This window comes from Carcharhinus amblyrhynchos, chromosome 1 (genome assembly GCF_965287045.1).
Source record: "Carcharhinus amblyrhynchos chromosome 1, sCarAmb.v2.hapA, whole genome shotgun sequence".
NCBI classification, from domain to species: Eukaryota; Metazoa; Chordata; class Chondrichthyes; order Carcharhiniformes; family Carcharhinidae; genus Carcharhinus; species Carcharhinus amblyrhynchos.
This window is the reverse complement of record NC_137324.1, coordinates 39,006,405-39,033,693: the sequence shown is the minus strand read 5'-3', so window position 1 is coordinate 39,033,693 and position 27,289 is coordinate 39,006,405. Positions and strand designations below refer to the sequence as shown.

At 43.2% G+C, this 27,289-nt stretch overlaps 1 protein-coding gene across 6 annotated transcripts in view; it reads left to right on the top strand.

Annotated features, from left to right (window-relative positions):
* Positions 1-27,289, top strand: part of pdzd2 (PDZ domain containing 2) — a 456,346-nt gene that overhangs the window by 373,147 nt on the left and 55,910 nt on the right. For all 6 annotated transcript variants that reach the window (XM_080212162.1, XM_080211984.1, XM_080212076.1 and 3 more), the window contains 3 exons: positions 168-285; positions 3,564-3,696; positions 23,265-23,352. In XM_080212162.1, the coding sequence (XP_080068288.1) occupies positions 168-285; positions 3,564-3,696; positions 23,265-23,352 (339 nt within the window). The remainder of the gene's footprint in view (positions 1-167; positions 286-3,563; positions 3,697-23,264; positions 23,353-27,289) is intronic.

The window sequence follows — 27,289 nt, the reverse complement described above, 5'->3', positions numbered from 1 at the left end:
GAACTTCAATATAAAAAGGTGACAATTCTAGCTGCCTATCTTAAACACTTTGTAACAGATCCACACTTTTAGCCAGCTATTGCTATCTGCAAGTTTCAAGATTTTATCCTTTTCATGCTACCAAAAGAACAGTGTAGGCACTGCTACTGTGATGTGTTTCCTTTCAGAGCCTGGAGTTGGGTTGGGAATTGGGGCCTGTTGCCTTACACTGGAGAACGGAACCCCAGGAATCTACATCCACAGCCTTGCCCCAGGATCTGTTGCCAAACTGGATGGCAGGTTGAGGTCAGTCACAAACTGTGAAAAGTTTCTCCCCCTGAAGTTGTGAACTGCTTGGGTGAAAGTAGTAGGTGGAATGCTTCTGTCTGCAGGTGATGGGTGGGATTTTCCAGCCTCGTGAACCCCAAAGCTGGAAATTCTCACCCCAGGTCAACATACCTTTAGATGGTCTGCCAAATTTTCTGTCTCGCCTACCATGATTCCCGCAGCAGGTAGGATGGAAAAGTTCTACCTAATGTGTCTTCTTTTGGCTTCCCAGTTACCGGGAGCTGTAGATTGGGTAAAATGCTAATATGCCTCAGGAACCCATTTGTATAAGTTTGTTTGTTCGCTCCACTCTGGAACCGCTAACTCATGCTGGATTACAATTGCAAATGTGCTGATATTGGCTATTTTTTTGGAAATGACCCATGAATGAAGCTATTTAACCAAGGGGATGATCACAGAGGAACTCCATTCTCCACTTAACCAACCTCTAAAATGCATACTTTCCAGTCTCACGGTGTTGGCATTGCCCAATTGCCACAAAGGGTAGAGTTCAGATGACTTAGCACAGAATGGAAATTGAATGTGGGACCATCCTCTTATGAATAACTCAGTATTATGTACTGAATTTATTGAGGCAACCAGAAAACTTCCAATTTGTAATATGTTTGAACTTGAGCAAATAGCAGGAGGGATTCTTTGGACCCAGATAGCTGAAGAGTCATGGGAGAGAGGCCTAGTGCATTTATTGCTTGTGAGAACCTGCTTTAGGATTTTCCCTGTCTCCCCACCCAGATGTTATCTGGTTTCTGCCCAGCGAAGGAGGGAATCAGATTTCCACACTTAAATCTTCACCTAGATATGTTCTCTCAGTTTCAAGCTGGATTCTCCCTGTTCCCAGGAGTCTCCGACTCTCGGGCAGTGGGAACCCAGCACAGTTCAGAGACCAGGCATGATGGCCGCGCTGGGGGTACCACTGAAGACCCCAGGTGGTTGGTGAAGTGACTGTGCATGTACACTGGCATTGACAGGGTGCAACTGCCAGGATATCACTGCTGGGGTGCCAGGCTGGCAATGCCAAAGTGGAGGGACATAAAGGAGGGGTCATGGGGAGAGCTGCTGAGCTGGGGGAGGGAGGTATAGGAAGGATTCTTAAGTTGGGGGTGGAACCATAGGGTTGGCTCCTGAAAAGGGGCCATACAGGAGCTCCTGAGAAGGTGGGGCCCTTGGTGTGGTTTTAGCTGGCATGTACTGGCGGGGGGTGGTGGGTAACGTTGACTGAAGATAAGGGTGCCCTGATCGCCAAGGAACTGGCTTTGTCGGTGTCTTTAGGTCCCCGCTCCAAAAACAATTTGAAGTGTGGGAGAATTCAGTGAGAATCTCCCCAAATTGCAGACTGAATTGCACTGAACCTCCCAGTGGGAATCTGACCAGTTTTCCCGCTGAAGACAAAACTTTGAAATTTTTTGGCAGAGTTGGAAGAATTTCTGAGAGTTTTAACCATTCCCTATTTCAGTCAGCATGAAGGGAAGTTAATGCCGTTTCCCTGTGTAATATTGATTTTTCACCTTCAGCCAAGGTCTACTGCTCTACCTTGGTTTCTTAACCTCGGTTGCATTGAAACTCAGCTTCTCGCCGCACGAACTCTCCACTCTTTGGGAATGATAAGAGTTGCACACACACTAATCCTTTTCAACAGTCGGACCCACTCAGATTAAAAAGGCATTCGCTTTGTGATTCAGCATATTTGCTAAGAGCAGTGCTTATTGGGAGTTGCATTTTCTGCCTCTGTATCATCCCAGGAATATATTGCCATTATCAGGAGCTCTGGAATTCTAGGGCATTCATGGGCAACCCCTTGAACAGCCCCAACCAAATCCTGTGGCATGAGATTGCACATTTTACAACAAATGTGTCTGAAGTTCCAAAGCATCTCAGTCTCCACATCATAAAAACTTTTAAAATGCTGTATAAAAACTAAGTTCAACAGTGGTTTATTAGTGGAGAAACATTTTAAACAGTGAAAGGCAGTGTGCTAAACTGATTTTAAACTAGATGGGCGATAAGTGGCAGCTAAATAGTAGATAAACAATACATTGACTTCTTGATAAAAGCAAAATACTGCAGATGCTGGAATCTGAAATAGAAAACGCTGGAAAATCTCAGCAGTTCTGGCAGTACCTGTGGAGAGAGAAGGGAGAGTGGTTTCAAGCCTGGGTAATCCTTCATCAGGCTCTTGAATTGGAATGGCATACCTTGAAAGCAATCTTCCACTCCACATGGAGTTACAGCTTAAAGTTCCCAGCATGCATTTCACAGTTGGCCATTTGCCAGACTCTGCATTTCAATGAAGTCAGTGGAGTTAAATAGTCCCCATTCACCAGTGGTCATATAACAGAGGAGGGAAGCCATGGAGAACACCTCACAAAAGACCCTCTCTTTGCATCAGAATAAAAGCGGGCAAATGGCAGCATTCAATTGAAAAAATGTTGTTCCAGAAAGTATTTGTGCCAAAATTGCTTTTCCCTGCCGTGCAGAAGGAAAGTTGAAACTGAGAGCAGCAGAAAAGTTTTGGTGATTCCCGTGCCAACTTTATTAAGATGGAAAGTGTTCTCATTTTTAAAAGAAATTGTGCCTCAACTAGAAAATTTCCATTAAGTGCGAAATGGAACCAGTACAAGATGAAAATGGAGCACTTGGCACCAGAATGAAACCTATTGGTTGCAGTACGAAGCTTCATTGCACACTCCAGATTGAATGAGAGCAGTGTAACAGATGGATGGAAATGGGTTGGGAGGTGTGGGGTGCTCTTTAGTCCGGGAAAAAAGTGTGGGGTGGAGGTCCTGTCACCTTACCCTTAATAGAGTTCGGGGTGAAGAAGGTCAGTTTCAGTTTTCCAGCCTCTAAGTGGACAATAACAGCCTCATTGTGCTGCTGCTGCTCTGCTAGCGTAGAGGGTGATGTGATGCTGGCGTTGGACTGGGGTGGGCACAGTAAGGAATAGCTGTAGAGGGTGCATACAGTGGCTGCCTTTTATGGAACAGCAGACTGCTTGTAAGCTGTGGAGGAGCTCTGTTGTTTGAGGCCCCTTTGCCCAATGAAAAGCCTGGTGTGCAGCAAGGGCAGTTCCTGCAGAAGATACAGCTCTCCATCATCCCCTTCAAACAGAGATCCCCACCTTCCTATTTCTCATCAGGGCTTGCACTTTAGAAATAGATACAGCCATGCAAATTACAGCTCTTACTATTGTCACACACACTAAACTAGATTAAGTAATTTCCTTCCCTTTTTTATTCCAGCCGAGGTGATCAGATTTTGGAGGTGGACTCTGTAAGCCTGCGACATGCAGCTTTGAGTGAAGCATATGCAATTCTGAGTGAGTGTGGCCCAGGTCCTATCAGCCTTATTATCAGCCGTCATCCAAACCCAAAGGTAAGTAACATAACAAAGAACAGCCATTTAGAACCTAAATAAATACATAAAATGCTGAAATAGACATCATGTAAAAATTACATGTACAGCCTTCTAGTTGTAAATTGTTGGAGATTTAAAAATCTCCAACTTTACTTCCTGACTTTTCTTTCTCACTTTTAATCCATTCTTTCTTTCCCTCTCTTTATTTCACTTTCTGGACCTTATTTGTCATTGAATTCAGCCACTCGAATACCACCTTCTCTGCCCTTCACTGCTTATTTCTCGATTGTTTAATCTTATTGCTGGAGAGGGGGCATGTTTTGGCTCATTGTTCATCAATGTCCCAGATTCTATTTCAGTCTTGTGCTGCCGTCAGTGCGCAGCTTTGTGGCAAAACATTTTCAGATCCTCAACATCTAGGATCAAGTTGATTTAACAGGGTACACACCTTGAAATACAGCACTCCCAACAAAATCGGGCCCAATGGCTTCAAGAAGGTTTTATTAAGGCTTGTCCTTTGTCCAACATGATTGAACTGGGAGGATTTTTATGGTCAATTTTTTTTTAACATCTAGTATGTTTCTGGTGAGAGGATACAGGAATCGGAAAGTTTCTGACCTGCCTGGCAGCAGAATGATGCAGTTGTAACTGTTGGGCCTCTTATCTTGCTGATAGGAAGGGTGTGGGAACTGGCTATCTTTCTAGTGGAAGATCAGTTGACCTATAGTTGCCCGTGGCAAAGTAATGGAATGGGGTCTGGATGAGCCTTCCTGCTTCTCTTCATCAACTGGAGGGAAGGTAAGAAAAGTCTCATCCTTCTGGGCTCCTTTATATTGCAATCCTCCATTGACTTGCCTCAGCCTGTTGGAAAGCCATTGTAAGAAGTGACTCAACATTACATTAAAGTCCAACAGTTTTATTTGATATCATGAGCTTTCGGAGCACTGCTCCTTCATGAGGTGAGTGGCTCACCTGATTAAGGAGCAGCACTCCAAAAGCTCGTGCTACCAAATAAACCTGTTGGACTTTAACCTGATGTTGTGAGGCTTCTTACTGTGGTTTTCCAACAGGCTGAGGCAAGCATCTCCACATGTTGGAAAGTCATTGTGATCTCCCTGCTCCAGCCTAAGTTTGTTAGTATGCAGAAGATATCATGATGTAGAGATGCTGGCGTTGGACTGGGGTAAACACAGTAAGAAGTCTCACAACACCAGGTTAAAGCCCAACCAGTTTATTTGATAGTAATCCCACAAGGTTTTGGAAACGCTGTTCCTTCGTCAGGTGTGTAGAAGGAAGGTGTGGAACCTTCCACACACCTGATGAAGGAACAGCGTTTCCGAAACCTTGTGGGATTACTATCAAATAAACTGGATGGACTTTAACCTGGTGTTGTGAGACTTCTTACTACAGAAGATGTCACCAGACTACAATTTGTATATGCCAGTTCAGATCCCAGGTTAAAATTGGGCACAGTAGGATTTGTGTAGCTTTCTGAGGAAGAGTAACCTAGTTTTTGCCATATATCCAGGGCTACTATGTTCTTCCTTGGGCTGGATTTTACACTTTTCCCCCACCTGTGGTTTGAAGTTGTGGGGATGGTCTCATAAAGTCCATCAAGTGGCTTTCCCAGTGTCTGTCTGCCTCTGCTTTTATGAAATTGGGGATTAAGGGGTGGAATCGAGGTGGTCTGCCTTCCCTTTGGCCAGTTGATGGCCACTTAAGGTCCCCATCCATCCCCCGTCGTTATTTTACCCATGGTATGGGAGGCCCATGCTATTGCAGGTTGTGTGGCTGCTTTAGCCACCTGGACAATGTTAGGTAAGAAATCACCCCCCCCAACCCCCGCCCTCCTTACCATGATCACACTTACCCCTTTACCCTCCCTCCAGCCTCTTGACTCAGCCTCCTCCTGTCAAATCCAGATCCCAGTTTATTCCTCTCCCCCGCTTACTTTGGTGTCTGGATCCAACAGTGATCTCCACTGGGGACTGCCTGCCTGTGGTAGTGGTCACCACTCCCACCTGCCACTGCTGGCCACATCTGGTTGACTGGCAGCTCTTTGAAGAGAGTCTTCCTGTACCTGATGGGTGGAATTCCTCAGTTTATTGCCAGCCAAATGACAGTTGGGCAACTATTTGCCCTGGCTTTCCAACAATATTTTATTGGGGGCAGGCAGGGATTATGGTGTCCGGTGATATCAGTGGTGGAGCATAAATCCCACTTGGACCTGTTATTCATTCCCAGTTTACTTGGTGTTTTAACTCCTTGTCCATTCCACATCAAGCAAATGCTCTATAAATCAGGTGGAGACGCTCAGAGGAATTGTAAAAAGAAATGTTCCAATGCCTCAGTGCCAAGAAATATAATAAATGATTTAAACTATCAGTATTTTCTAAAGACGTATTTAAATTCATCACAGCATAAGCTCCATGTGTAGCCGTGACCTCAATTTTATGAAGCATTTTCCATCCACTGCTCAAAATTGAGACTTTCTGTCTGGATAAACTATCATTGTGTATTTTTCATATTCTGGTATTGAATATTTTAATCAGACTAAAGTGTAATATAAATTAAAGATCCAGCTGGAACACTATTAAGTGCTGCAACCATGCATACTTGTTTGGTGCTCTCATATCTATGAAAGCTGCAGTCCTCTCACAGCATCTACTTCACACAACCTGCGCCACTTTCAAGTATTTAAAGTGGTCACAGATTTCAGTACTGTTCCACTCGCTCCCTAATCTTAGGAGATTCCCACAACAGAGGGTGTGTGGCAATTCCCACTGGGGAAGATCAGAGAAATCCAACCTTAGCAGTCCCTGCTGATTCCAAATCAGAGATATCAATGAGAGGTGGGGAGGAGGTGGAGGGGGGAGGCATTCCACGCAGCTCGCTTTCAGAAGTATCCTGCTGGCTGAATGGTGGAGGCTGGACACTTCAACAGAAAACAGTTTACTGAGTTCTCATTGGGAAACAGCGGTAGTCCCTATAAACATGAGTTTGAAAATAGGCTTTACTGGCAGATTTCTACATTTGAAGTGTTAATGTCTTATCATGATGCTATTTTAGTTTTTCATCTTGCTTTGGAGTTCATAAATGAGAACATTGTTTAAATCATTTGTTATAGTGCTTGGCACTGAGGCGCTGGAATGTTTCTTTTTACAATTCCTTTGAGTGTCTCTGTCTGATTTACAGAGCTTTACGTAAGTCTCTTGGATTAAGGAAGGCTAGAGAGTGAGGAAAGCCAGCCAGCCAGTGACCCAAATTACTGGTTCTGAGTGGTTGCTGTTGGAAAGTGGGATGGTGCAGAGACTGATCGTACTGAGTTTGTGCTACTCAAGGATTGAGGAGTAGGACCCCAATTTTATAATTGAGGCATTAAGAGTAATCATCAGTTGGAAGGGTATAAGTTGGGCAACATGGTGGCACAATGGTTAACACTGCTGCCTCACAGCTCTAGGGATTAGGGTTCGATTCTTGGCTTGGGTCACTGGATGTTCTGAGTCTGCATGTTCTCCCCATGTCTGTGTGGTTTTCCTCCAGGTGCTTCGGTTACCTCCCATGGTCTGAAAGACATGCTGATTAGTTGCATTGGCCATGCTAAGTTCTCCCTCAGTGTACCCAAACAGGCACTGGAATGTGGGGACTAGAGGATTTTCACAGTAACTTAATTGCAGTGTTAATGTAAGCCTACTTGTGATGCTAGTAAATAAACTTCACTGTTATGCATGGAGCTAAACCTCTACATAAATCTCCAGGTGATCAGCTAATTTATCACAAGGCCAGAATCAATCCTAGAGCAGCAACACTTTATTTATATAGTGCCTTTAAGATTGCAACAAGATCTTGATCAATTGGGCCTGTAGGCTGATGAATGGCAGATGGAATTTAATTTAGGTAAATGCAAGGCAATGAATTTTGGTAGATTGAACCAGGGCACAACTTACTCAGTTAATGGTAGGGTGTTGGGGAGTGTTATAGAACAAAGAGATCTAGGGGGTACATGTTCATAACACCTTGAAAGTGGAGTCACAGGTGGACAGAGTGGTGAAGAAGGCATTTGGCATGCTTGGTTTCATTGGTCAGAACATTGAATACAGGCATTGGGGCGTCTTGTTGAAGTTGTACAAACATTGGTATGGCCTCACTTGGAAACTGTGTACCGTTCTGGTCACCCTATTACAGAAACAATATTATTAAACTAGAAAGAGTGGAGAAAAAATTTACTAGGATACTACTGGGACTTGGTTGTTTGAGTTATAAGGAGAAGTTGGATAGACTGAGACTCTTTTCCCGAGCATAGAAAGCTGAGGGGTGATCTTAATGAAGTCTATAAAATAGTGAGGAGCATAGATCAGCTAGATAGTCAACGTCTTTTCCCAAAGGTAGGGGTGGGTAAAACTAGAGGACATAGATTTAAGGCAAGAGGGGAGAAATACAATAGGTTCCAGAGAGGCACTTATTCCACACTGAGGGTGGTGAGTGTTTGGAACAAGCTGCCAGAGGTAGTAGCAGGGGCGGGTACAAATTTGTCTTTTAAAAAGCATTTACTTACGTGGGTAAGATGGGTATCAAATGTGGGCTATTGAGACCAGCTTAATGATTGCCACAAGAGGACATGGGTTTAGGGTGCTGGGGAGTAGGTACAGAGGAGATGTCAGGGGTAAATTTTTCACTCCGAGAGTGGTGGGTGCGCGGAATTGGCTGCCGGCAGTGGTGGTGGTGGTGGATTCGATAGGGTCTTTTAAGAGGCTTTTGGATGAGTACATGGGACTTAGTAAGATAGAGGGTTATAGGTAAGCCTAGTAAGTAGGGACATGTTCGGCGTAATTTGTGGGCCGAAGGGCCTGTTTGAGTTGTAGTTTTTCTATGTTTCTAAAAACTCAATGGCATGGACAAGTTGGGCCGTAGAGCCTGTTTTGATGCTGTAAACCTCTATGACTCTAATTGCGGGGGTGCAGGGTGGGGTTGTGGTCATTTCTCGGAGGCACTGGGATTAATGTTTAGAAGTTACTGGAGGTAATTTACAGAAGATATTGGGAGTAATTTACACTCATGACCTCCTATAAATTAATACCATGACCATTCGGTAGTCAGGAGAGTATCAGCCCCTGGTGACAACAGAAGATTGACAAATCCACAATGAAGAGGTCACCAGATGGTGCCCATTAATAAACCACCAATCAGCAATGTGGAAGGTGGCGGCAAGTTTGGTTGATAGTGGCACATTCAACTAAACCTCTCATTGAAAAGTTTTGCTTGTGGCTCTGGGTGAAACAAAATCTCCCATACTTGAGATATGTTCGTTAGTTTAAATTTCAGCTTTTAGCTAAAAATGTCTATTGTTAAAACAGAGTGTGTAAATGAAAATAAACATGGTCTTTAGATGGAGATTGAGTTTACCAAGCACAGTACAGATTAGAACAAAATTGAGGCTTCTGGATAAAAGAAAATTACTGCGGACGCTGGAATCTGAAACCAAAAGAGAAAATGCTGGAAAACTCAGCAGGTCTGGCAGCATCTGTAAAGAGAGAAAAGAGCTGACGTTTTGAATCCAGAGGGCCTTTTGTCAAAGCAATTGTCCAACAATTGGATGTTTTAAAAGAGTTGCCAAATCTGGCTGGACATATTCTGGAAGATGTCATAACATGACCTCTCAACTACCCCTGTCCCAGACCCTTGCCATTGGTCACCCAATGTGTCCATCATCATGGAGCCCCACCTTCCCAAGGCTTTTCAATGTCTGTCTTTTGAAAATCTGATTATCCTACCAAGACACCATTACAAGATGAATACAGCTATCTAGGAAAGTTGTGAGGCTGGAGCTGTTTACTGCAATAGGGAGGGACAGGCCATAGAGGAATTTAAAACAAGGATGAGTATTTAAAAATCACTGCTTTGCTTAACCAAGAGTCAATGTCTCCTCCCAAGATGGCACCAGAGCGAGGCAATTTCTTGCAAGCTGCGCCCAGCATACCTTCTAATTCTATCTAAAACTTCATGCTAACTCTTTTAACTTCCCTGCTGCTGTCAGACTTTTGAATGGACCTACCTTGCATTAAGTTGATCTTTCTCTACACCCTAGCTATGACTGTAACACGACATTCTGCACTCTCTCGTTTCCTTGTCTGTGAATGCTATGTTTTTGTCTGTATAGCATGCAAGAAATAATATTTTTCACTGATAATAATAAATCAAAATCAAAAAATGTAGGTCAATAAGCACAGAGGTAATAAGTGAATGGGACTTGGTGAAAGCAAAGATGCATGCAGCACAGTTTTTGGATGTCCTCAAATTTACAGAAGGTAGAAAGTGGAAGGCTCTACAAAGTGCATTGGAATAGGCAAGTCCAAAGGTAGCAAAAGCTTGTAGGCGAGTCTCAGCAGTGGATGAGCTGATCCAATTAACAGTAATTCACATTAATTAATTGTAAGAGGAGAAAACTAAAATTTAACAGTTGAACAGCCTTCTCACCAGTCTTTTGAGACCAGGATGTGAAGTAGCTTTGAAAATGTGGATAACAAGTGAAAACAACACCTTTCTCACGTTGACTCTCAGTCTGACTTCTCCCTTTCTATACCTTAAAAATGTTGAAAGCTCACCATAGTCCATAGTTGGAAAATAGTCAGTTGTTCTATAATAAGAAACTAATTTCTTGGCTTTTAGCTAATTTCGCACACTGTCTCAACTTTAAAACAATGCCTTCTCTTGAGCTATCGCTCTTATCTTGACTTCGCTTAAGAGTCAACCAATAATCAGTTAACACAGCTGTCTGTCATTTATAATTGAGACATCTTGAATAAAAGCCTATTTGTTCCTTCAGTCAAGATTAAACAAGCTCCTGTTATCTATTTAGCCTGTCTGGGAAGGGAGCATCTTAAATTCTCATGACATTTTAAGAATTTGTATCAATAATCAAGTGCTAATTATATAATGTGTTTATAATTATTAAAGTTATAAACTTTTTGTGTTACAGATTATATTACCATATTGGCCTTACTGACAGGTATATTAAGGAATTATTTATTCTTTAATTGGCTCACAATTTAAAGCTGCCTGTTTAACTAATCTGGCTGGTTTCTAATAATGCAGGTTTAGTTTTTGAAATGGCTTTTGCCAGTTTAGCACAAAATACTTACTAACATCTTAAAAAGGCCTAGGAGACAAGAAGACAATAAGCCACAAGATAAGGGCAAGGCATCACAGGGGACAACAAGGACTGGACGTGAACTGAAAGAAAAATGGCAGAGCACAAAGAAAAGGGGATGTGTCCTCTCCCTGTCCGACCCCAAAAACCTAACATATTAATTCAGACCATAAAATGAGAGTCACGCTAAAACTATTGATTTTGAAATACCAACAACCTCAGTTTCCAGCGGGATGGAGCCTGTAGTTAGGGACCAAAGACTTAACTTCATCCTCCCCAATGTTTAATTGAAGGAAATTTTTGTTCATGCAGTCCTGGGAATAAGACATGCAGTCTGACAGTTTACTGAGAATCGAGGGTTGGAGAGAATTTGTGGTGAGTAATGTCCCCAGAAAGATGTAAGCATACACAACCATGCAGCAACCCAATAAATACTACACAGACTGCTCAGATTTGTCCCCTTTAAGATACAGTACATGTGCAGTAATGCAAATAATTGGAAGCTATCACTTATTGAAAGGGCCATGCCATACACAATGAAAATATAAGGGACATTGGAGGTGAGGTTGAGTTGCACATCATAAATATATATGTGAAAACTAATGCTGTGCTTTTGCATGATGCAGCTGAGGGGAATAATAAATGGAAGGCGTTGATGGGTAGATTCTTAATGGCACAGGAGCCTGCATCTGTATATTTCAGAATTTATGTGGAGGAACCACTAACATAAACATAGAAACATAGAAACCAGCAGCAGAAGTAGGCTATTTGGCCCTTCAAGTCTTCTCCACCATTCATCTTGATCGTGGCTGATCTTCGAATTCAATAGCCTGATTGCCCCCCTTCCATATCTGTTGATCCCTTTAGCCCTGAGAGCTGTATCTAATTCTTCTTGAAATCCGACAACGTTTTGGCCTCAACTACATTCTGTGGTAGTGAATTCTACGCATCCACGACCCTCTGGGTGAAGAAATTTCTCTTCACCTCAATTCTAAAATGTTTAATCCTTATTCTTAAACTATGACCCCTAGTTCTGGACATCCCCACCATCAGGAACATTCTTTCTGAATCTATCCTCTCCAACCCTGTTAAAATTTTATAAGTTTCTGTGAGAACCCCTCCTACTCTTCTAAACTCTAGTGAATATAATCTGAACCATCTTAGTCTCTCCTTATATGATAGACCTGCCATCCCACAAATCAGCCTGGTAAACCTTCACTGTACTCCCTCTATATTAAGAACATCCTTCCTCAGACAAGGACACCAAAACTGATTTGATTTTGATTTGATTTGACATGATTTATTATTGTCACATGTATTGGTTTACAGTGAAAATTGTTGTTTCTAGCGTGCTATACAGACAAAGCATACCTTTCATAGAGAAGGAAAGTAGAGAATGCAGAATGTAGTGTTACAGTCATAGCTAGGGTGTAGAGAAAGATCAACTTAGTGCGAGGTAGGTCCATTCAAAAGCCTGAAAGCACGAGGGAAGAAGCTGTTCTTGAGTCGGTTGGTACGTGACCTCAGACTTTTGTATCTTTTTCCTGACGGAAGGTGGAAGAAAGTATGTCCAGGGTGCATGAAGTCCTTGATTATTCTGGCTACTTTTCTGAGGTAGTGGGAAGTGTAAACAGCGTCAATGGATGGGAGGCTGGTTTGCGTAATGGACTGGGCTTCATTCACAATCCTTTGTAGTTTCTTCTGGTCTTAGACAGAGCTGGAACTATACCAAACTGTGATACTTTCTATGGTGCATCTGTAAAAGTTGGTGAAAGTTGTAGCACAGTACTCCAGGTGTGGTCTCACCATTGTCCTATACAATTGCAGCAAAACAAAGAATGGAAATCATGCAATCATATCATGCCTTTCATGCTATTTGCCCTGTATGTGTCAACACAGCTGAAGCTCAACTTATCTTCCCCTATATGCACGAACTATATGTTTCAGGCAAACATACTAGAAAGAAATCAGGAATAGGTGCATTTTCTGATGCTCCCTTTCTTCCAGCCCAGGAATACATGGATCACTTGAAGCAACTAAGTGCACTTTGGCCAGAGGGAATGTCTGCTGCACCCCAATTAGATTCAGTTCCATCATGAGAGTGGCACAGTGATTAGCACTGCTGCCTCACAGTGCTAAGGACCAGGGTTCAATTCCAGCCTTGGGATGGAGTTTGAACGTTCCACCCATGTCTGCGTGAATCTCCTGTTGGAGCTCCAGTTTCCTCCCGCAGTCCAAAGATATGCAGGTGAGGCTGATTGACCATGCTGAATCGCTCCATAGTGACAGGGAGATCAGCTGGGTAAATACATAAAGTTTCGGGGATAGGACCTGGATGGGATTGCTGTTGCTGCAGGTTTGATGGGCCAGATGGCCTCTTTCTGCACTGTAGGGCTTCTATGAGTTTGGAAATGCTTGATTATCTCTAACTTTATTGGACTCACCATTTGATATGTTTCACATAAAAGATGTGGTACAAATTATAGCTATAAAATTCTATGTAACTGGTGAGAAGAAAATTGGCACTGGTACATTACAACATGGCACTGGGCCACCTTGTTGTTCAGGGTAGTTAGGTGCTTGCTTAAAGTTCAGGCTACACAATCTGTCTGAAGATCATTACGTGCGGTCAATGTTGTGGTTACTCACCAAGCCATGCGGAGGACATCAAGTAGTGGGCCCTCCACTTGCTATTTTATCTCAGTAACATGTTTATGAATGGTTATGAAACACAGGAGCTCACAGTAGATAATAAGGCCAAAGAAATAATGTATCAGAAATGGTTTTGTATTTGGGAGAAATCATAAGAACATAAGAACATAAGAAATAGGAGCAGGAGTAGGCCATCTAGCCCTTCGAGCCTGCCCCGCCATTCAATAAGATCATGGCTGATCTGTTGTGGCTCAGTTCCACTTTCCCGCCCTCTCCCCATAACCCTTAATCCCCTCTCTTATCAAGAACCCATCAACCCGCTTCTTAAAAATATTTAGCGAGGCAGCCTCCACCACTTCAACGGGCAGAGAATTCCAGAGATTCACCACCCTTTGAGTGAAGAAGTTCCTCCTCAACTCCGTTCTAAACCGCCTCCCCTTTATCTTGAGGCTGTGCCCCCTAGTCCTACTGTCTTTTTTGAGCGGGAAGAGTCTCTCCACCTCTATCCTATCCATCCCATTCATCATCTTACACGTCTCAATGAGATCTCCCCTCATTCTTCTAAACTCTAACGAGTACAAGCCTAGTTTATTCAGCCTCTCCTCATAGCTCAATCCCCTCAACTCCGGTATCAGCCTAGTAAACCTCCTCTGCACTCCCTCCAGGGCCAAAATATCCTTGCGCAGGTGCGGCGCCCAAAACTGCACACAGTACTCCAGCTGCGGCCTCACCAATGCCCTATACAGCTGCAGCAAGACCTCCCTACTTTTATATTCAATCCCCCTCGCTATGAAGGCCAGCATCCCATTCGCCTTCCTGACAACCTGCTGCACCTGCAAGCTGGGTTTTTGCGACTCATGCACAAGGACCCCGAGGTCCCTCTGCACCGTCGCCTGCTGCAGTTTTTCACCACGTAAGTAATAGTCCTTCCTACCATTCTTCCTACCAAAGTGGACCACCTCACACTTGCCAACATTAAATTCCATTTGCCATTTCCTGGCCCATTCGCCCAGCCTATCTAGATCCTTCTGCAGACTCTCCACACCCTCCGCACAATTTGCCTTTCCCCCAATCTTGGTGTCATCAGCAAATTTCGACACCCTGCACTCGGTTCCCTCCTCCAGATCATCTATATAAATGGTAAATAGCTGAGGCCCCAGCACCGACCCCTGGGGCACCCCACTAGTCACCAACCGCCAATCCGAATAGCACCCATTGACCCCCACTCTCTGCCTCCTATTTGACAACCAATCCTCTATCCACGCTAACACCCTACCCTCAACTCCATGTCCCCTGACCTTCTGCAATAACCTCTTGTGAGGTACCTTGTCAAACGCCTTCTGAAAATCCAGAAAGACCACATCCACCGGCTCTCCTCTATCCACTGCCCTAGACACATCCTCATAGAACTCCAGTAAATTTGTCAGACACGACTTCCCTTTAATGAAACCGTGTTGCGTCTGCCCTATCAAGCAATTCCCTTCAAGATGCCTCGCAATTTCCTCCTTAATGACGGATTCTAACATTTTACCTACCACAGACGTTAAACTAACCGACCTATAATTCCCCGCCTTTTGCCTGGCACCCTTCTTAAACAACGGCGTAACATTAGCCGTTTTCCAATCTTCCGGCACTTCCCCGGAATCCAGCGACGTCTGGAAAATAACCACCAAGGCATCCACTATCACCTCCGCCATTTCTTTCAGAACCCTCGGATGCATTCCATCCGGTCCTGGGGACTTGTCCACAATCAGCCCCCTCCAGTCTGTCGAGCACCACCTCTCTAGTAACAGTAATGTCATTAAGACCCTCCATTCCTACCACCTTTCCATCGCTAACACCCGGCAAATTATTCACGTCCTCCTCCGTGAAGACAGAAACAAAAAAGTTATTCAAGACCTTAGCCATTTCCCCATCCCCTACCACTAGCTCCCCTTTCTCATCCTCTAAAGGACCAACGTTCACCCTAGCCAGCCTCTTCCTTTTTATATATTTATAAAAACTCTTGCTATCCTTTTTTATATTAAGTGCTAGCCCAGCCTCATAGCTTCTCCTACCCTCCTTTATCAACTTCTTTGTCAATCTTTGTTGACATTTAAACCTTTCCCAATCCTCTTCTCGCCCACTACTCTTAGCTACTCTAAATTCCTCCGCTTTTAATTTAACACTTTCCTTCACCTCCTTCGTTATCCACGGCTTATTACCTCTCTTCCTACTGTCCTTTCTAACCATCGGAATAAATTTCTGCTGAGCACCAAGAAAGATCTCCTTAAAGATCCTCCACTGCTCCTCAGCAGACCTACCTTCCAACGCACTCCCCCAGTCCACATTCGCCAATTCTTCTCTCATCCTACCATACTCCCCTCTATTCAAACAAAGGACGCGTGTCCGGGAACCCACTTTCTCCTCCTCCATCTGCACCAGAAACTCCACCATACAATGATCACTCTCTCCAAGAGGATCCTTCACCGCAAGGTCCCTAATTCTACCCGCCTCATTACATAGCACCAGATCCAAGATAGCTCGTTCCCTCGTCGGCTCCAACACACACTGTTCAAGGAAATTATCCCGGCAGCATTCCAAGAACTCCTCCTCGAGCCCACCTCGTCCAACATGGGTCGACCAATCAATATGCAGATTGAAATCTCCCATAACTACTGCCGTCCCATTCCTGCACGCCGCACTTATTTGCGTGTTAACAGCCCGCCCCACCTCCAGATCATTATTCGGGGGCCTATAGACGACACCCACCAGCGTCTTCCTCCCTTTGCTGTTCCTAATCTCCACCCACAACGATTCCACGTTCTGCTCTTTGGCTCCGATATCATCATGAGGGTAAAGGTCTCATATGCTCTCAGATACAATAGTTTGATTCTCCTGTGAGCAATCCAAGAATTAAATTATAAATAGTTTTCCCAAAAAAAAGTTCTACGAATCACCAGGAAACCAAATACTGTTTTTTCCCCAGTCCCCAAAAGATTAGTTAAGTTCAAAATACAAAGAAGCCCTTTTAAGCATCTGATTCAAAATAGTTTCAATTCCAGCATGAAGGACAATTAAAATATGTAGCGTATGCATATTAATCGGCTGTTTGTTTAATAGTGTTTCAAGTGATTGTTTTCTGCAAAGATATAATAGTTTTGAATTACTTGTTTCAAATTTTAAAATAATTAAGTTAAATGTTGGCAATCTAGTTAGAAAAATATTTCAAATGTTTATGGAACTTTTGCTAATGAAGCCAAAGACTTCCAGATAAAATAATACATTGTGAAATGGTTTAAGCCATCAAGAAGCAATGGGTTTGGTTGTATTTTTTTTACCCCCTAACTTTCTTCTTTTCTCCTTCTGAAGACCGCTCCATAGCAGCCAAGAGCTTCCAATATTACGTCAAATTAGCTGTTCTTCAAATTGAGAGCTGGCTTTTCTGAAATCTCTTCTTCCCCATTGCACTCCTGGCCCGATCACCACTCTGGATTTCACAAGGTGAACTCCACGCGGACTCTTTCCCACTGTTGGGAAGTCTGCTATTGTTGTGAGCAAGTTGCCACAGAAGTGTGATTTGCCAGTGCTACGTCTGACTGCCACCCACCTCCAGGTGATGCTTGGAGTTGCTCAGACACCAGTAGGAACTAGGGAAATCAGATATCCCCCGTTGGGGAGAGGATGGTGGAGAAAAATCCAGCTTTTAGCATCAGAAATTTCCTTGTCACAACCAAGGCTAATTATACCCTTAACTAATGTGCACATTCACGCGCTTCCCAGGACGTCACTGGTTAGTTGTCAGGACCATGCATCCAGCCTGTTTATTTTCTCCTTGGCCTGTGAGCGCAGGCCAATTGTAGCATTTCTCAATTAACTTAGCAGGGATGAAGGATCAAACCTGCAAACAGACTGTTCAGTGTGGCTTGTAGTGACCCATGTACCCAATAAATCAACACCAGAACTTTAAAAAGATGTTTTGCATCCTTTAGCTTGCTTCTGTTTCCCGCTGCTTTTTGCCTGTATGTGATCCGTAAATTACTTTTAACCAAAGTACCATCCAGCTACTTATTTTGTTTTTCTCTGTACGCTGGGATCAATTATACAAAGATTGCACATCTTCCAGAGACTGGTATTGTGAGGAGGTTACGGTTCACTATTCAGTTAAAGGAGGCTGCTGCATATCCGGACAGTGGCTGCCAAAACTGATCCCTTCCCGAGTGCAGATTGCCCTTGTGCTGGAACATTCCCCAAATTTTTAAAAAGATAATTAAGTTGATATCGTTGGCTTAATGACCTGTAGGTCGGCATCTCGATTCCAGCTGTCATCTTGCTACATAACAAACTATCTAATGGACGTTAACAGGAAGCTAATGGTTATCCTGTTTGTGTCTTAAAGAAGCAGAACCTTCCTAACAAAGCTCAACATTGTTTTGTATCAGAAACAAACCTCATGTAACTTTAGTAATGATGATTTAATGCAGAATATTTTTGAGCATTATTCAAATAATCTATGTTTGCAGCCAAAGGGAAAGATATTTTAATTGAAGGTGAGTTGGGACCCTGCTCTGATCTTTCATTACCACTCAAAAATAAAGTGAAGGGGTAGCTTTTCAGTTCTTGGGAATGAGGCAGTGGCGGACTTTTGATTTGTTTTTGAGGATCTCGTTGTGACAAGAACTCTTTTTTTTGAAAAAAAGAACAAGTCGCTCTTGCATAACTTCTGGCAGATATTCCTTTACTGGGCAGCATCCAAGGAGCCTGACTGGAAGGAAATAACTGTAGCGAGACTGCAATCTATTTGAAATCCAATCGTTCTACGTACCATTAAAGATAAATGAGAAACAGCCTGCTAACTCAATTGAACATTCTGGCGACTAAATGACACAACCCAATTGCCAGCTTATTAATAAACCCCCCCCATCCTCACCAACACAACCCCATTGCCAGCTTATTAATATACCCCCCCACTCCCACCAACACAACTCTACTGCCAGCCTATTAATATACCCCACTCCCACCAACACAATGCTCGACTTCTAAGGAATACAACAGACAACTGTTTGCATCATTAAGGAAAATGAGTGGCTTAAGTACGGAATAATTATTTGTCCTTTTTACTTCTTTAAGTAAAGATTGTGCAGGTGGGTAAAATGGTAATGTTATTCAGTTTTCATAGCTTTACATAAGGACTGTTTGTGACTCTTAATGAATTCAGTCTTGCAGCTGGTTCTGCACAAGGATGCCAGTGTAAATGAGATTTACCGTACATTCCCAAATAGAAATCCAAAGCATAGCCTGCAAATTGCTGTGAGCTGGAGTTTGGGAAGGGTGGGATTTCATCTGCTCGCTGTCCAGTTTCTATCTCCTGCAGAGTTGCTGTGGATGTTTAAAGGGTGACTTGCAGTGCTATGTAGACTGGGTTGTGTAACTTGTTGCTGGCCAGCACACCAGATTGCAGCCTTATGATGTGCTGTTACCACCCACACAAAATAAAACATTGCAGCTGACTTAGGATTGCACCTTTTGGGAACGTGGAGGGAACTGCTATTTCATTCTTTCTCAGCGTTCCAATATGGGAATTCTTTTCAAAGCTCCTATGGAAATAGAAGAGAAAAAGAAAGTGACCTCAACGTGTCCCAAAGTGCTTTACAGTCAGTGAGATACTTTTGAAGAATACTCACAATTGTAGTATAGGAATGCAGTATCCAATTCACACACTGCAAGATCCCACAAACATCAATGTGATAATGACCAGATCGTCTGTTTTTTTTCTGAGACATGAATATTGGACAGGATACTTGTGATAAGTTCCTTGCTGTTGTGGCAGGAGCAGACATGAGCTGTCAGAGGCTTCATTTAGCTTTGAAGACATGTTCAAAGTCATTGTTATGCTACATGTTAGACCTCCAACTCAACTACAACTACCTCATATCCCCAGAGCCTGAGCTTTTAAAAGAAGGCAATTATAAAGATACCTGAAATATGCATCAGAAAGTATTTGTAAATACTCAGCACAATCAATCCAACCCCATAGATAGCATCAGCTGTACAGTTACAGCATACATTAAGCAAGAATTTCTTGTACACCCTTCAACTGAAGAAAGATCAAATGACCTTGCTCTAGATGACTTCCCATCTCTCCATTGCCCAGTTCTTGACTCTTTCACACCTTCACAGTGTCCACTGCTGCAATCTCCATCAGGGCAAGCGTGAAGGTGCAGCACACCACCTTGCTTGTTACATTTGTGCTTTCTTCTCTGGCAGGATAAGTAGAGGCAGATTTCTAAGATGTCTAACCTCCCCCACTATTTCAATGTGACATGTTGTGCCCCTCAATGATGCCTGATGTTCATTTCCACTCACTATGTTAGGATTGCCATCAGTGCAACTGGCGACTTGCTCTGACTAAGTTAAGAAGAATTATGGCTACTCTGTAGGCATGGTTCATATGCATACTGCTGTAAACAATGTCAGGGGCCTGTCCCTAGGCGTTGCTTGCCACTCACCTTTCCATATGAGCATAAGAAATAGGAGCAAGTGCAGACCATACAAACCTGCTGCATCATTCAGCATAATCATGGCTGATGATGGCTTCAACTCCACTTTCCCACTCACTAAATATTCTGTCTACAAGTGAAGAGTGTACAGGATGCTCCTGCCCAATAAGTACTATGGTTTGATTCTCTGAGAAACCAAAAACCTGTCCTTCCCTTAAATATGGTCATTGATGGAGCATTCATATCATTCAGGGATTGAGAATTCCAAAGATTCACAACCCTTTAAATGAAGATATTTCCTTTTATCTCAATCCTAAGTGATAGAATCCTTATCCTGAGACTGTGCTCCTGTGTTCTAGATTCCCCAGCCAGGGGAAACAACCTTAGTGTCTACCCTGTCAAACCCCTTCTGAATCTTTAATGTTACAAAATTTTCTTCTGAACTCCAGAGGATACATACCCAATTTACTCAGCCTCATCATAGGACAACTGTCTCATTCCAGCTTTCACTATACCACCGCTAATGTGAGTATATCCTTCTTCAAATAAGGAGACCGAAACTGTGCAGAGAGTTCCAGGTGTGGTCTCGCCAAAGCCCTGCACAATTGTAAAAAGACTTCTTTATTCTTGTATTCAAATTAACTTGTAATAAAGGCCTCCATGCAACTTGCCTCCCCAATTAAGCACACCAAGTCTCTTTGAACATCAATATTTACAAGTTTCACATCTTTTAAAAAATATTGTGCTTTTGTATTCTTACGGCCAAGTAATTAACCTTACACTTTCCCATGTGTCCTCCATCTCACCTTGATACAGTGGCACAATGGTTAGCATTACTGCCTCAGAGCCAGGGACCTGGGTTCAATTCCCGCTTGAGTCAGTGTGTAGAGTTTGCACGTTCTTCTCGTGTCTGCGTGGTTTTCCTCCGGGTGCTCCGGTATCCTCCCACAGTCTGGTTAGCTGCATTGGCCATGCTAAATTTTCCCTCAGTGTACCTGAACAGGCACTAAAGTGTAGCAACTAGGGGATTTTCACAGTAACTTCATTGCAGTGTTAACGTAAGCCTACTTGTGACAGTAATAAATAAACTGTAAACTTTATTGTCCTCTCATTTAACCTGTCTATATCTCTTTGCAGCCTCTTTGTCTCCACAGCTTTGTATCATCACCAAACCCAGATGCATTGCTCTTTGTCTAAGTTATTGATATCGATTGTAAATAGCTGAGGCCCAGTACTGATCCTTGCAGCATTCTATTAATCATTGCCTGCCAACATGAGAGTGCCTATTCTTTGCTTCCCGGCCACTAAGATTTGTGTGGTACCTTATCAAATGCCTTTTGGAAATCCAAGTATACCAGATGAGTAGGCATTTCTTTAGCCAGAGTGTGGTGAATCTGAGGAACTCTTTGCTGCAGAAGGCTGTGGAGGCCAGGTCATTGAGTGTCTTTAAGACAGGAATAGACAGGTTTTTGGTTAATAAGGGGATTAAGGGTTATGGGGAAAAGGCAGGAGAATGGGAAAAATATCAGCCATGATTGAATGGCAGAGCCAAGTGGCCTAATTCTGCTTCTATGTCTTATGGTCTTATATCTGTTGATTCCCTTTATCTACCCAAAGGGTTACATCCTCAAAAATACTCTTAACTTCATCAAACACCATTTCCCTTTTACAAAACCATGTTGACATGTCTGACCATCGTTCAATTTTCTGAGTGCATTGTTAAGACTACTTCCTTTTTGTTTTCCCTCCAATTGTTCTTTTGTCTCCAAGCCAGGAGACTGTAATTTGCTATTACATTAGCTAACTAAATTAACAACTGATTAATTAATCAGATAAATAAATAGGGTTAGACAGACATGGCAAAGCTGGTGGTGTGGAAATCTGGAATACATTGCAGTCCTGGGCAACCTTACCTGAATGTCTTGCTTTGGCAACTGCAGCACAGAGTTGTGAGTGGATTCTGATTTACTGACATTGTGGAGTTTCAGGTCAGGCTATTGAGTGCTTTCTGCACTGGGTCCATGTCCTCCTGGTGACTCCTTGACCTCCTTCACTGGATCCATGCATGCCCTTTCGGTCTTCTTAAATAGGATTCTTCTTTTGAACGTTGGGAACAGAACATCTCTCCTTTTGAACACTGTGCCCATGAAAACCGTAAGGGGTGTATCTGAAAGGTGTGGGTGCCTGTGGCCAGCATTGGCCATTGGCTTGCAGCTCCATTGCTTCAGTATGTGATAGTTGTTCAGCACAGTCATGGCTTCTGTTCGCCTTTTGAAAGAGCCCTCTGTTACTGGGTCCTACCTCCAGGCCACTCACAGTGCCACTAACTGGACAGCAAACTCATTCGCCGGTCAATTAAATCCTTTGCATTTCAGAATCACAATGGGCGTTATGACCCAGAAGTGATTCAGATGTGGCTTAAAAATCCAGCCACTGGTGTTACAGATGTTGATAGTCGCAAAGACTAACTAATGATTCTTGAATAAAGGATAGAAGCGACGGGCTGATCCTGATGAGAAGATTACATAGTGTGAGCATCTTATTCACAAATAAAGGTTTACAGTTTATTAATTAGTGTCACAAGTAAGGCTTACATTAACACTGCAATGAAGTTACTGTGAAAATCCCTTAGTTGCCACACTCCAGTACCTGTTCTCTCAACTATACTGAGGGAGAATTTAACTTGGTCAATGCACTGAACCAGCATATCTTTCAGACTGTGGGAGGAAGCCGGAGCATCCGGAAGAAACCCATCCAGACTCCACACACATAGTGATCCAAGGCCAGAATTGAACCCGGGTCCCTGGCGCTGTGAGGCAACACAGTGTGCCACCACGCCACTCCAAAATTGACATTGGGCTTCCTTTGAGCCAGAATTGAGCCAGCAACCTAAGGATAGTTGTATCATTGCTAATATCTAGAAAAGCTAAAGGCAATAAATCAAGAGTAGATCCTGCAATGGGACTGACAGATGTAACATTAAAGGCTGATTGAATCCATCTGTTCAGTGATGAACACGTATTTGGGAATTCAGTTATGGAAACTCGTGGAACCCTGTGACAGCACCATGAGATTCCTGATTTGTATTTCTAATGCATGAATCTCAGGTGGCAGCACAACTTTGTAAAATCTACCCTGCAATAGCCTACACAGAAAATTCTGAGCACCAGCTGATTACCCCGCACTGTAATAGCGTACAAGTCTCATGGTGGATTCTCACATGTTCATTCTGCAATTACATTGATTAAGAGACAGTACATGGTTATGTTAATTATAAATTGGGTCTTCTGTCCTCTTGTTCGATGCAGGTCTCAGAACAGGAAATGGATGAAGTGATATCACGTACAACTCATCGGGAGAGCATAACCAAAGATGGGCAACTATCACATACCCCAGGTACCAACAGTACTTGAATATACTTTTCCTTGCAGCTTTCTTTTTTCTTTTGAATTAAGTCCTTAGAAGTAAGTAAGCTGGGAAATGTAAAAGTTCTCTTTTCTGACACTCTGGGTGAGATTTTCACTAAGTCTATGGGTAGAAACAGGATTAGGCCCCAATGCTCCGAACATCACGTAAACAAATTACTGCCTCACTCATTTTCCGAGCTGGTAACCCTGTCAAAAAGAAGCCAAAGAATCCTTCTGTTTTCATTTGATTCTGTACAGTGCAGAAGTGGCCCTTCGCCCCATTGAGTCAGCATTGACTCTCCAACAGAGCATCCTACCAGGCCCTCTCCCCGCCCTATCCCTGTAACCCCATGGCTATTCCATCTAACCTACATAACTTGAGACACTAAGTAGCAATTTAGCATGGCCAATCAACCTAACCCACACATCTTTCGACTATGGGAAGGAACCAGAGCATCCAGAGGAAACCCACGCAGACACTGAGAGAACATACAAACTGCACAGACAGTGACCAAAGTTGGGAAACAAACCTGGGTGCCTGGCGCTATGAGGCAGCAGTGCTAAGCACTATGCCACCTTTTGGTCTTTTTAACATGTGACCTGTGTTTCTACATTGTATGTACGCCTCTGCTTGTTTGTCCGGATGTGGGGTGTACCCCAGTGTAGGGTGGTGCAAAACCAAAATGAAAAGTTTAAAAATATTTTTGAGGAGATGGGAAGAACAAGTGCTGCAGCTGCTGCCCTGGGTTCCTAACTTGCTGTTCACCTAGTCAACCTCTAGCCCACTCAATATTGCCTGTTTGGATCTGCAGCCTGCCAGTTGGATGAAAATGATGGGATTCCCTTAAAATGGAGTCATCCCATCTGCACCATCAAGTGGGCAGCTAGCACACTACATCAGTCAGCTGCCACTGTTAGAGCCTACCCTCCTGAGTCAGCAGTAAGTACTCCCAGGTTAGCTGTACCAAGGCCAAATGCAAAGTAAAGTCCCTTCTATTATGGCATGACAACAGACCTCAATCTTAATCTATCACATTGGTGTGATATTCTTCCATTTCCTGTACCAACTGTCCCAAATTCTCTCTTGAGTGAACTTGCTAAATAATATTTTTATTTTTGGGGGTTTTGATGGCACCGCCAGCATTTGTTGTCCATCTCTAATTGTCCTTGAACTGAGGACTTGCTGGGCCATTTCAGGAGCAGTTAAGAGTCAATCACATTGCAATGGGTCCCTCATGGCAGACTAGAAGGTGAAGTCACATGGGATTAGAGGTGAGCTGGCAAGGTGGATACAGAACTGGCTTGGTCAAAGAAGACAGAGGGTAGCAGTGGAGGGGTGTGTTTCTGAATGGAGGCTGTGACAAGTGATATTCCTCGGCTCAGTGCTGGGACCTTTGCTGTTTGTAATATATATCAATGATTTGGTGGAAAATGTAACTGATTTGACTAGTAAGTTTGTGGATGACACAAAGGTTGGTGGATTTGCGGGCGCAAAGAAGATTGTCAGAGAATACAGCAGGATATAGATCAGTTGGAGACTTGGGCAGAGAGATGGCAGATGGAGTTTAATCCAGTCAATGGTGAGGTAATGCATTTTCGAAGGCCTAATACGAATAGGAAATATGCAGTAAGTTGCAGAACCCTTAAGAATATTGATAGGCAGAGCGATCTGCGTGTGCAGGTACACAGGTCACTGAAAGTGGCAGTTGGAGAAGGCAGTCAAAAAGGCATCAGGCATGCTTGCCTTCATTGGCTGGGGTATTAAGTTTAAAAATTGGCAAGTCATGTTGCAGCTTTATAGAACCTTAGTTAGGCCACACTTGGAATATAGTGTTCAGTTCTCATTGTCACACTATCAGAAGGACGTGGAGGCTTTGGAGAGATTACAGAAAAAATTTATCAGGATGTTGCCTGATACGGCGGGCATCAACTATGGGGAGAAGTTGGAGAAACTTGGTTTGTTCTTACTGGAATGACGGAGATTGAGGGGTGACTGATAGAAGTCTACAAGATTACGAGGGGCATGGACAGAGTAGATAGAAGCTTTTTCCCAGAGTGGAAGAGTTAACTACTGGGGGGTGCAGGTTTAAGGTGCAAGCGGCAAGGTTTAAAGGAGATGTATGAGGCAAATCCTTTACACAGAGGGTGGTGGGTGCTTGGAACTCCTGCCGGGGTGGTAGTAGAAGCAGATACGATAGTGAGTTTTAAGGGGCATCTTGACAAATACATGAATTGGATGAGCATGGAGGGATATGATCCCCAGAAGGATAATGGGCTTTAGTTCAGTCGGGCAGCATGGTTGGTGCAGGCTTGGGGGGGGGGGGGGGGGGGGGGTTCGAAGGGCCTGTTCCTGTGCTGTAATTTTCTTTGTTCTTTGTATTTTTTTCTGAATAAAATAGTTATTTCCAGTTTCAAAATTTTTAAACAATGAGAAATATAGAAAATAGGAGCAGGAATAGGCCATTTGGCCCTTCGAGTTTGCTCCACCATTCATAATGATCAAGGCTGGTCATCTCATGCAATAGCCTGATCCCACTTTCTCCCCCTTTGATCCTCTTCATCCCAAGAGTTAAATCCAACTCTTTTTTGAAAACGTATAATATTTTTACCTTTACTTTCAATGGTTGAGAATTCACCATTCTCTGGGTGAAGAAATTGTCTCTCATTTCAGTCCTACAAGGTTTACCTTTGGACTGTGACCCATGGTTCTGGACTCTCCCATCATCAGGAACATCCTTCCTCCATCTACTCTGTCCAGTCCTGTTAAAATTTTATCGGTAAATGGAGAAGATAAGAATCACACTGAGGTTGGGTGAATGAGTAGAATTCTGATCTCCATTGCTGGCAGTGACATCATGGAGTGAAGCAGTACAATTACGCATGCCTTTAACTTGGTGTTGTACGACTTATGATGCCAGCAAATGTAGCCTTAAATAAAGGTATAGGGAGAGTGTTAATGATGCACAATGTTCCCTTAACCAGAAAAGCTGTTCCCCTAATTGCTTCTGATGCAGTGTAGTTGTTACTGAATGGCTGTCGCTGAGATGAACTGCAGCTGGCTTTTCAATAATGTTTACTAGAATGTCTTTCATTGAGAGTCCAGGGCTGTCAGCTAAGATGTGTTTAGTTTAATGAATGAGTTAAGAGGCAAACCAATTAATCTCAAATTTAGAAAAAAATCCTCTTACAACAACAAAATCTTTTGAGTTGCTCAACCCACTAATTTTGCAATTGTAAGATGGTCCTGACACGCCAATAGTAGCTGAGATAATGGCTATTGCATTAAGCAACAAAATTTATCTTCATATTGAAGATACATGTTCCTTTGCATTGGATGTAAAACAATCCTGAACTCATTCAATGAAAACTTGAATTGCAGGAAGCGTTTAATGAGCGGCTGAGCTTTTTAAAATTCTTTCACAGGAGATGGGCATCACTCACTAGGCTGGCATTTATTACCCATCATTAATTGCCCTTGAAAAGATGGTAGTAAGCCACATTCTTGTACTGCTGTTGTCCATATAGTGTCGGTGCAAGCAGGGTGCTATTAGGAAGGCTTCTTAAAGATTTTGACTTGGAACCAGTGAAAGAATGGCAATATAATTTTTAAAAATGTATCTATGGGATGTGGGAGTCACTGGCTAGGCCAAGATTTATTGTCCTTCCATAGTTACCCTTCTGAAGGTGTGGTGAGCTGCCTCCTTGAACCACTGTAGTCCCTGCGGTGTAAGTACACCCACAGTACTATTAGGAAGGGAGTTCCAAGATTTTGACCTAGCAAGGTTAGGGAACAGTGATATATCAATATATTTCCAAATCAGGATGGTGTGTGACTTAGAGGAGAACCTCCAGATGGTGGTGTTCCCACATTTCCGCTGCTCCTGTTCTACTGGGTGGTAGAGGTTGCAGATTTGAAGGTGCTGTTG